Source organism: Lepisosteus platostomus, chromosome 5, assembly GCF_059453375.1.
Source record: "Lepisosteus platostomus isolate fLepPlt1 chromosome 5, fLepPlt1.hap1, whole genome shotgun sequence".
Classification (NCBI taxonomy): Eukaryota; Metazoa; Chordata; class Actinopteri; order Semionotiformes; family Lepisosteidae; genus Lepisosteus; species Lepisosteus platostomus.
Genome location: NC_142615.1, coordinates 21,247,712 through 21,259,337, shown reverse-complemented (window position 1 = coordinate 21,259,337; position 11,626 = coordinate 21,247,712). Strand labels below are relative to the sequence as shown.

The window sequence follows — 11,626 nt, the reverse complement described above, 5'->3', positions numbered from 1 at the left end:
GTTCTGGGGTGCTGTGTGTGTGGAGGTCTTCTTGTGTTTGCTTGAGTTATCTCCTGGAGTTCCACTTTCCTCCAGCAGCCCAGAGATATCCCGGGAGACTAAGTGACTTAGCAAAGCTGAGCAAACTAGCCCCCTGTTCTCGTGTCTGTGTCTGTGTGCTGCCCCGTGATGGACTGGACTCTCCTCGAGGCTGGACCCTGCCCTGAGCCCACTGCCTGATGGGATAGGCTCTGCCCTCCCGCAACCCTGAAGCAGATGCCGAGGTTAGAGAGTAGATGGATGGATAATTCCCATTATTTCTGGAATCCTGACACTAAAGACACTCTCCCCAAATTTGCTGATGTACTTGTAGAGTAGGGAGATTGATTTCCATTATCTTTTGGGCAGCCAATTCATACAAGAAGGGAGATCATTAGTATTGTCAGTATGAAAGGTATCATCAGTGTTAGTATCAGTAGTATCAGTTTCAGTATTATTTTCTCTATTAGTGTTAATATCAGTATTAGTATCATCATTAGTACTAATTTCAGTATCATTATTAATATCAGTATTTGTGTCAAGATTAGCATTAGTATTGTCATCCATCTATGTTTCTATAGTGTTACCAGCTGTAGATTCTTGCATCTATAGTGAAATCCTATACCAACACCTTTACCCTTAATGAGCATCAATATTATTTATTGGTGTTTCAGTATTATCATTGGGATTGTTAGTATCAACAGCAGTAGCGATATTTAAAAGAAGTGCATCCTGACTCATGATTTCACAAATTTAAGATTTTGTTATTCTTGGAAGTTGCAAGAGGTTTGCACAAGCTGTGCTGAAGAAACCAAGCCGTTATTAACCCCGAATCATGTGGTGTTTCGCAAGGGTGCGAGTCTGCTAACGGCCCGCGGTTGAGAAAGAAGACCTCAGCCCTGATTCAGCAGGATTCCTCTCCACCTGCTTCTCGCTGTGTTTCCTACAGCTGTTGATTCACAGAGACTGAATTCCTGGACGGGCAGCTAGAGCTGAAGACTACAAGCCAGGACTACAAATACCAGGAAGCTGTGTGACACCACAGGGCCAACTGACAGTTTCACGGGGTTCCATTGGCCCTAGAGCTGGTTTCTACAGTACAGTACACAGGGCTTGGCAAAGACAGTTCTAGTGCCTTTGTTTGGAGATTGGAATTTGGGATACATTGAAGGAAGTAAGTTGAAAGGGAAGGGACTTTTGGGGGCTTAAAAAGAATTCTGTAGGTGAGGTTTTGTAGTTCAAGGGTCAGAGAATAATATGTTCTTTAAGAAAGTAATGAGGTTCAAGTTAATTGTTTGAACATGGAATAAAACCGCAGTTACTTACTTTACATCTAGTGTGTAAGAACTTTACTGTAGTGACAAGAGGTCATTAAAACCAGAAACTCTCTTGAACGTCTGCATTGCTTGGATACTCTTCCACTTTGAGGACTTTTGGGAGTTCCAGCAGTGAACCAGAAATGACTAAAGTTTCAGAAAACTTCTGGGAGCTGCAGTGTCTTTAAACCAGAAAGGATTAAAGACAGTTTGAGTCTCAGATGGTCGTTCATGAAACAACAGGAACACAGAGGAGCATCTTCCCTGTTAATCTCTGCATTCACACCTTCTCCAGGGGCTTTCATACTCCCAGTAAAGCCTCAGTCTGTCTCATGTGTCAGCACAGACACCGTTCTGAGGGGTGAGAGAATTTCAAACCTGACATGACTTGACCTAGGTTCACTTCTGATCTGGGCTGATTAATTGTCTTTTCAGAATTCCTGAAAGAGGAGGTTCACCTAATCAGAAATAGCCACTGTGCCACGTGTGGAAGCGTTCTATAGTTCTGAAGCACATGCCATGGTCACTCATACCCTTTCATGATAATACCACAGGGGGAGCCCTCTGGGCACAGTTTGAACTGCTCTTCCCCAACGTTTCCTCTGCTGTCCTCTGGCTTGTGTCTTACTGTTTATTATGAAGAATTCAGCTGTGTTGATCAGTGTGGGACACTCCCTTCAGACTAAAGAGACTCAGTTCCTCCAGCCTGTCAGTGTGGGACCATCCCTTCACACTAAAGATGCTCAGTTCCTTCAGCCTGTCAGTGTGGGACACTCCCTTCAGACTGAAGAGACTCAGTTCCTCCAGCCTCTCAGTGTGGGACACTTCCTTCAGACTAAGGAGACTCAGTTCCTTCAGCCTGTCAATGTGGGACACTCCCTTCAGACTAAAGAGACTCAGTTCCTACAGCCTGTCAGTGTGGGACACTCCCTTCAGACTTAAGAGACTCAGTTCCTTCAGCTTGTCAGTATGGTATACATCTCTGGAATTATTCCAGTGCAGCAGCATCTTTTGTTTTGTAACATGCTGACCACAACAGTACACTATACTCTAAAACAGGACTTTGTCCTTGTTCTACAGCTGGGGAGGATTGTCAACTCAAGGCTCACAATTTTATTCATCCTTCCGTTGTCGCACCACTTCTTCCAGCTCAGGGTCGTGAGGGAGCAGGAGTCTATTCCAGCAAGCAATGGGCCCAGGGCAAGGTACGCCCTTGACAGGACGCCAGTCCATCACAAGGCACACACACACGCTGACACCAGGGCCAATATTCCCAGAGGCCAATATCCTACCAGTGTGTCTTTGAACTGTGGGAGGAAACCCATATGAACATGGGGAGACCATGCAAACTCCACACACACAGCACCCCAGGAGCTAAACCCCAGGACCTCAGTGCTACAAGGCGCACATGCTCACCCCTGCTCAGTGCCTGAGGTCTAGCTGCTTTTTCGTCTGTTCAATTCCAGCTTTGTCCTGCTGTCTCCCCCCCAGGGTGATTGGAAATCAGATTCGGGGAATCTGCAGAGCTATCAGGTGCGCCTGAGTTATCTGGAAAGTCTGGGAGCGCTTATCAGGGTCGAATCACACAAGCGCCAGTGCAGCAGCTCATCAAGATGAGAACAACACACAGCTGCAGAGATGGAATCAGAAAAGACAGGAGACCGATCCCTGACAAACCTTGGGACAGGAGGATCTTCTGGTGGGAGTGTGGAACAAGCTGCCCAGCCATGCTACTGAAGCTGGGCGGCACTTTCAGATCAGTTATGTGAAATCAAGCGGGCGAGAGGGGCTGAACAGCTCTGTGTGTGATTGGCTGTCTGCAGGGTTTAAGAGCAGCACAGCCCACAGATGGGCTCACACCGAGAGCTGAGTGAGTGGGCACATCGACACCACAGTGACTCCCAGAGTAAGTGTGTCTCCTTTGATCTGCTGTCTCATCTACCACACTCTCACTGGGCTTTACTGCACTCTACTGTGCTTTTACCACAATCTCACTGGGCTTTTCTGCACTGTACTGTATTTTTACCACAATCTCACAGGGCTTTACTGCACTGTAGTGTATTTTTACCTTGATCTCACTGGGCTTTACTACACTGTACTGTGTTTTTACCTCGATCTCACTGGGATGTACTCCACTGTTCTGTGTTTTACCACAAACATACTGGGGTGTATTGCACTGGACTATGTTTTTACCACAATCTCACTGAACTTTACCTGTAATGGACTGTTTTACCACAATCTCACTGGACTTTACCTGTAATCAACTCTTTTACAATCTCACTGGGTTTTACTGCACTGTACTGTGCTTTCACCACACAATAACAAAGTATATCTTACTACAGTACTTGACAGAAAGTCTCAGTGCTGTGTGTGGCTGTGTAGGTTGCTGTATTGCCCTGATTGGACTGGGGTTCGTCTGTGTTCAGTGACCAGCTGTGTGTTAAAGACGCAGGTGTGCTCAGGGATACAGACTCATCTCTGTCTGGTTTTCTCTAACAGATGGATGTGTTTCTCCTCCTGCTGTGTCTGGGGCTGCTGTCCTCAGTGAGAGCCAGTGAATATTATTCTCACTCCTCCTGCTCCTTAGATCCTGAGCTGGAAATGAAGCTCTGGTGTGGTTCAGAGTGATATACATTTCTATTGAGTATTCAATCAGCAATCTAATTAGACACAATCTCAGAGCAGTTTCAGTTTAATTTATTTGCCACAGGCGCAAGCGCAATGAGATGCTTATTTGCATGTAGGCTCCAATACAAAGACATTGAGGAAACATCACCTTCAACACACAACAACAGCAGCAGCAACAACGAAGCTGAATAACACACAGATAAAAGGCAGCAGAAGCAGTGTGCAGTTGTAGAGTCACTGTAGAATTAGACAAGCTGACATCCTGAGGGAATAAGCTGTCTCTGAGTCTGGAGATCTGTGTCTTTGTGCTCCTATAATGCTTACCAGAGGGTAATGGACTGGGCCAAACTGATCAACCTTGTGACACATTCCAGTCAGACATCGAGCTGCTGCCAAACCACACTGTGATCCCACAGGTGATACCACACTCTCAACAGAGCACCTGCAGACTGGAGTAAGAATACCTGAAGACAGAGAGATCACAGAGAATCTCTCAGTAATACACAACAGGACAGGAGACACGGTGAGAGAGAGGAGATCACTGAGAATCCCTCAGTGATAAACACACACAACAGGACAGGAGACACAATAAGAGAGGAGATCACAGAGAATCTCTCAGTGATAAACACACACAACAGGACAGGAGACACAGTGAGAGAGAGGAGATCACAGAGAATCCCTCAGTAATAAACACATATAGTACAACAGGACAGGAGACACAGTGAGAGAGAGGAGATCACAGAGAATCCCTCAGTGATAAACACACACAACAGGACAGGAGACACAGCGAGAGAGAAGAGATCACAGAGAATATCTCAGTGATAAACACACACAACAGGACAGGAGACACAGTGAGAGAGGCGATCACTGCAAACCTCAGTAACAGGATGGGAGGTGTAATTCTGAGTGTCGTAAGAAAGCAGGAAACCAGTTGTCCTGAGAATTTGCCTCTTGTAACACTCTGTCTTTCAGAGTCTCATCAGTGTGACTGGTGCTACCATCGCGGGCAGTGTGGTAAGACACCGGAGTGAATCATCTAATCAATAAAATCCTGATCAGTGATTGATTAAGGAATGCTCTGATTAATGACCCTGAATGATGATTGGTTAAGGAATGGCCTGACTGAGGTCCAGTCTCTTGTCTACACAACCGATCAGTGTACACAGGCACTGTGTCTCTGTTACAGGCCCTTCTGCCTGGGTATCCAGGCCTTTTGGTCACTGCAATGGGCAACGTCAGTCTCCTGTGGACATCAGGACCTCTGGAGTGACCACTGACCCCAATCTGACTGAGCTGACCTTCACTGGGTACAGAGAGAAGAACATCATGAGAGAGCTGACCAACAACGGACACACAGGTAACACTGACACACACATTGACTGACTGAGACAGCGAGAGACTGATCGAGACAGTGAGAGACTGACCGAGACACTGACTGACTGAGACAGATGTGGACTGACTGAGACAGTGACTGACCGAGACACTGACTGACTGAGACAGGGACTGACTGACTGAGACAGTGACTGACAGAGACAGTGAGAGACTGACCAAGACAGAGACCGACTGAGACAGTGAGAGACTGACCGAGACAGAGACTGACCGAAACAGTGACTGACTGAGACAGTGAGAGACTGACCGAGACAGAGACTGACCGAAACAGTAACTGACCGAGACAGAGACTGACTGACTGAGACAGTGACTGACCGAGACAGTGAGAGACTGACCAAGACAGAGACTGACCGAGACAGAGACTGACTGAGACAGTGACTGAGCGAGACAGTGACTGAGCGAGACCTTGACTGACCGAGACACTGACCGAGAGACTGACCGAGACAGTGTGTGACTGGGACAGACACTGACTGAGACAGAGACTGACTGACTGAGACAGTGACTGACCGAGACAGTGTGTGACTGGGACACAGACTGACTGAGACAGAGACTGACCGAGAAAGTAAGAGACTGACCGAGACAGAGACTGACTGAGACAGAGACTGACTGAGACAGAGACTGGCTGAGACAGCGAGAGACTGACCGAGACAGAGACTGACTGAGACAGTGTGTGACTGAGACAGAGACTGGCTGAGACAGAGACTGACTGAGACACTGACTGACCGAGACAGAGACTGACTTAGACAGAGACTGACTTAGACAGAGACTGACTACGACAGTGACTGCCTGAGACAGTGACTGACTGAAACAGAGACTGACTGACTGAGACAGTGACTGACCGAGACAGTTAGAGACTGACCGAAACAATGTGTGACTGGGACAAAGACTGACTGAGACAGAGACTGGCTGAGACAGTAAGAGACTGACCGAGACAGAGACTGACTGAGACAGTGACTGACTGAGACAGAGACTGACTGAGACACTGACTGACCGAGACAGTGTGTGACTAGGACAGTGACATAAGCAGTGAGTGACTGGGAGAGTGATGGGAGCAATGTGTGACTGGGACAGTGACAGGAGCAGTGTGTGACTGGGACAGTGACGGGAGCACTGAGTCACTGGGACAGTGACGGGAGCAGTGAGAGACTGGGACAGTGACGGGAGCAGTGAGTGACTGGGACAGTGACGGGAGCAGTGTGTGACTGGGACAGTGACGAGAGCAGTGTGACTGGGACAGTGATGGGAGCAGTGTGTGACTGGGACATTGACAGGAGTAGTGAGTGACTGGGACAGTGACGGGAGCAGTGAGTGACTGGGACAGTTAGAGGATCAGTGTGTGATTAGGACAATGACAGGAGCAGGGTGTGACTGGGACAGTGACAGGAGCAGTGTGTGACTGGGACAGTGATGGGAGCAGTGTGTTACTGGGACAGTGACAGGAGCAGTGTGTGACTGGGATAGTGACGGGATCAGTGAGTGATTGGGACAGTGACAGAAGCAGTGAGTGACTGTTTCAGTGACGGGAGCAGTGTGTGACTGGGACAGTTAGAGGAGCAGTGTGTTACTGGGACAGTGACGGGATCAGTGAGTGATTGGGACAGTGGCAGGAGCAGTAAGTGACTGGGACAGTGGCAGGAGCAGGGTGTGACTGGGTGACGGGAGCAGTGTGTGACTGGGACAGTGACTGGGACAGTAATGGGAGCAGTGTGTGACTGGCACAGTGACGGGAGCAGTGATGGGAGACACCCTGGGTCTCTCTGGCTGTGTGTCTCAGTGCAGGTGACCCTAAGGCCAGGGGCGGGGGTCAGTGGCGGGGGGCTCTCTGGCTGGTACTCCGCTGTCCAGTTCCACTTCCACTGGGGAAACTCCGCAGACTTCCCCGGCTCTGAGCACCTGCTGGACGGACGGCGCTTCCCCATGGAGGTGAGGGGACAGTGCGGGGCTGTGTGACTGTGTCCAGGGCTGTGTGACTGTGTCCAGGGTTGTGCGACTGTGTCCAGGGCTGTGTTACTGTTTCCAGGCTTGTGTCACTGTTTCCAGGGCTGTGTGACAGTGTTTTCAATGCTGTGTCACAGTGTTGTGTAACTGCTGTGTTGTGTTACTGTTGTGTTATCAGCTGCACATCGTCCATGTGAAGAAGGGGAAGAGTTTGCCTGCAGCTCTGGCTGATCCTGAGGGCATTGCTGTCCTGGGCTTCTTCATAGAGGTCAGTACTGAGAGAGAGAGAGAGAGACAGGACACTGAGAGAGAGACAGGACACAGAGAGAGAGAGACAGGACACACACACAGAGAGACAGGACACACAGAGAGAGAGAATACACAGAGAGAGAAATGACACACAGAGAGAGAGACAGGACACAGAAAGAAGGAGAACACTGAGAGACACAGAAAGACAGAACAAAGTGAGAGAGGACAGAGAGAGGACAGGCATGATAACAGAGAAGTGATATGTGATAGTGAACGTCTGAAATGACATGGGGTTCATCTGTCGCGCCAGCAAAGCTGTCTGGTTGAGCCCCAGTGTCCAGCAGAGGGCAGTGTTCCTGCAGGAAGATGAGTGTGCAGGCTCTCAGCTCCTGCAGTCCCCTGGGGTCACTGTGTGTGTCCAGTGGCGCTGTCCAGTCCAGAGACCAGCTGATCTCAGATATGTGGAGATGAAGACCACAGACTGGGACACAGACAGCCTCTCTTTGGGTTGCTAGGCGACAGAGGCAGGTGGCACTCCTGAGGGCTGGAAGACACTGACGTCACTCCTGAAGGAGGTCGCTGGGACAGGTGAGGTGACAGGAGAGGAGTGTCCAGCCAGTGAGGGTCCATCAGCGAGCGCTCTCGGTTAAGGATGCATCTCTCTCTCGTTCCCCCATAGGCTCCACTAAGACTCTGGCTCTATCCCTCTCCCTGGACGAGCTGCTGAGGGGGGTGGACCACTCCAAGTTCTTTCGCTACAGGGGGTCCTTGACCACCCCTGACTGTAATGAGGCTGTGGTATGGACCGTGTTCCAGGAGCCTGTGAGGGTCAGCAGAGATCTGGTGAGAGACAGGCGGACGTGTGTGTGTGTCTTAAACATGTTTGTATTGAGCTGTTAGTGTCCAGTCAGTGTGTCTGTATTAACCTCTCTCTCTCAGTGCAGTGTTAATGTACTGGAGTGTCCAGTCAGTGTGTCTGTATGAACCCCTCTCTTTCAGTGCAGTGTTAATGTATTGGAGTGTCCAGTCAGTGTGTCTGTCTGAACCCCCCTTTCTCTCTCAGTGCAGTGTTCATGTACTGGAGTGTCCAGTCAGTGTGTCTGTATGAACCCCTCTCTCTCTCAGTGCAGTGTTCATGTACTGGAGTGTCCAGTCAGTGTGTCTGTATGAACCCCTCTCTCTCTCAGTGCAGTGTTCATGTACTGGAGTGTCCAGTCAGTGTGTCTGTATGAACCCCTCTCTTTCAGTGCAGTGTTAATGTATTGGAGTGTCCAGTCAGTGTGTCTGTCTGAACCCCCCTCTCTCTCTCAGTGCAGTGTTCATGTCCTGGAATGTCCAGTCAGTGTGTCTGTATTAACCCCTCTCTCTCTCCAGATTGACCAGTTCACTACAGTCCTGCACTTGGCTGATGTTTATCGCCCTGTCTTGCCTCTGAATGGCCGCAGTATCTTCTCCTCCCCTGCTGTCAGGCTGGCCCTGGGTGCCAGGGATGGAAGCAGCCCTGACCAGCTCCTCACTGGAGCTGAAGAGGAGCTGAATGTTCTGTCTGGCTAAGGGAACAGGGGGCCCTTTTTGAGAAAGTCATTGTTTTCACTCTACATCTGCATTTGAGACATCTTTCCTCTCTCTCTTCCTGAGTCAGGACCACTCATCGCTCTCTCCTTTGGGTGCAGCTGCATGGCTCCTACTCATAAACATAACATCCCCGCAGTAAGTTACAAGGGCTGTGAAGACATTTGGGGATTGTATGATGTCAATTCTGGAAAATGTGATGTAATATTGGAAGCACATGAAATCATATCAGGACTTTGTGATGTCATGGTGGCACTGCTCTGTCTGTATCACATCCTGCTTATTCTGTGTTTTAATAATTATTACTGCTTGAGAATCTGTTTGAAATATTTAATAAATGCTGGGCAGTCCTGCCTGAGAAGAGACGCCAGCACCTTCTCTCTGCATCGAACCCAAGCTCACACTCACCCTCCCCTGTCCTGCGACAGGACTTCAACACATTAGCACGCGAGTCACTGCCTCAAGCTGAAGTTACAGTTCAGCTACCTGCTTGTGCAGAGACCCGACAATCCCCGTTTAGAGGCTGCCAGGACCCCCAGATCTCTCCCCAGGACTGGCCCTGTCTCATTCTCACCTACTGATGACAACCTCACCTGTCACGCAGATGAAATTTCCACCTCCTCGGTGTCACTGTCCAGCCATTACTGGGTTCATCCTAGTGCCTCTGACAGGGAGTCTTCCTCGTGACTTCATCCACAGCCTTTAGATTCAGGGCTTTCATCTGGAGCACAAGAGCGGAAACTAGCTGGAAGTGCATCTAAAACTGAGAACAGGAGCACATCCTTACACAGAGGGTGGTGGGAGTGTGTAGCAAGCAGCCCGGCCATGTTCTTGAAGCTGATATACAGACTTCTTTTCAGAAAGAACTGGATGTGGGTCGACATTTCTTCATACTTCTTCATTGCTTTTTACAAGTCCACGTTTCTGTCAATGAAGACCTAGCAAGCCGCAGCCACCAAACAGATGTAAAACCCTGGGCTGGGTTTAGGGTTTTGGGCTTTCATATGAAGAAAAACAGAGCTTTCACTGGCCGATTATCACACTTGATTGGGAACTGAAATAAAGAAAAAAGAAAAGAGTAACAGACACAGCGCGTCCACACCGTACTTCCCCCTGAGACAGAGATAAAAAAAACTGCTCTCACACTAACAAAACCACCATAGGAAAAATAAACCCAATAAGAAATAAAATACACAATACAGAATATGCTGATGTGACCCTGTCTAAGGATTAGACTGGCTGTAGCTGCTCACAGACACAGTGCTGGCTACAAACTACAACTCCCATAAACACCCTGAGCCACTTCCTGTCTGCATCACAGTCCCTATTCCTCCTGGCTGTGGTGACATCAGTGGGTCCCTTCCCGTTCTGGCAGCTTCACAACCTCCGGTGTGCGCAGGAGAGACTCATACAGGATTTCATTTTTAAAAGTTTATTTTCTTAAAATTAGAAAAAAAAAACATGGGAGGGTTTCCAGAGATATTTACAAGTCAGGAGTACAGCAGGCTGGTAGCGAGTTATCTCGCCCTCTCTGGTACATGTTATTTTTCCCTGTTTAATTTTTTTTTATTTAGTATAAACACGACAACATCATCATTTCTAAAATTACTATTATATTTATGACATCATCTCAGAGGACAGAGAGCTGGAAGAGAGTCAGCCTGTGTTCATAAGTCAGTGACGGGTTTAATCTCCACACTGACAGCAGGCAGCAGCTCAAGGTCCTTATCTGAATCAACAGTCCAGAAGTCAGGATAGATCTTCTCCCCCTGAGTTAAGACCATGTCAATGAAAGTGTAGAGATGAGCTCTGGACTCCACTGTGTAAAAGGAGACCTTCCTCTCCTCAATATCCACACACACCCCCAGCTTCCTGGGCCACAGACGGCTGGGGAGATCAGTCTCAGGGTCAGAGTATTACACATGGAAGTGATCCCCAATGTCCTCTAAATACAAACATTAAACATTAGTTTTCACAGCGATGAAACGTTATTTTTTTAAACGACATTATTAATGAACACAGGACCAACCAGACTGCAAGAGAAACTACAGCCCGACCACTCGCTTTCATACACTTTAAAACCCACCACAACGACTTGTATACTGTAAGAAACTGGACAGCCTGTCTGTTAAACCGGTTTATTTCAAATCTCAGTTCAGCAGGTCGTTCATCTTCTCTAAGACCATTTTCCTGATGATGCAAAATAAAAAAGTGCAGAATTCAAAGACTGCATAATGCCCGTTTGTTACAGAAAAAAAATATAGTGGAAAAAGCAAAGCCTTACTGAAATATAAGAAAGCTTTCACACTTTGAAAATGTGAGGAAATATCCAAAGTATTCAATTTAAACCAGAAATAACACATCCAGAAACCCTGAGAGAAACAGAGGCGCTCATACTGACTTCAGACTGCTCGCGCTTAGCTGTCCGCATCTCTGACAGGAGACACTAGCTGTCAATCAGTGATCTCTATCCACTGAGAGACAGGGGCGTGGCTTATACATGATCAGAGTGAATG

At 48.2% G+C, this 11,626-nt stretch overlaps 1 protein-coding gene across 2 annotated transcripts; it reads left to right on the top strand.

Moving 5' to 3' along the window:
- The first annotated feature begins 3,104 nt into the window (after positions 1-3,104).
- On the top strand, positions 3,105-9,475 carry LOC148664777 (carbonic anhydrase 4-like). 2 transcript variants are annotated; one of them, XM_088631559.1, is made up of 9 exons: positions 3,106-3,240; positions 3,834-3,888; positions 4,935-4,976; positions 5,149-5,319; positions 7,126-7,274; positions 7,468-7,557; positions 8,054-8,126; positions 8,218-8,381; positions 8,913-9,475. In XM_088631559.1, exons 2-9 carry the CDS (start codon positions 3,834-3,836, stop codon positions 9,090-9,092), a joined length of 924 nt encoding a protein of 307 aa, XP_088487685.1. In that variant the 5' UTR covers positions 3,106-3,240; the 3' UTR covers positions 9,093-9,475. The 2 variants fall into 2 exon arrangements, with proteins under 2 accessions (XP_088487686.1, XP_088487685.1); XM_088631560.1 differs by lacking the exon at positions 4,935-4,976 and having other exon boundaries at positions 3,105-3,240.
- Positions 9,476-11,626: the final 2,151 nt, after the last annotated feature.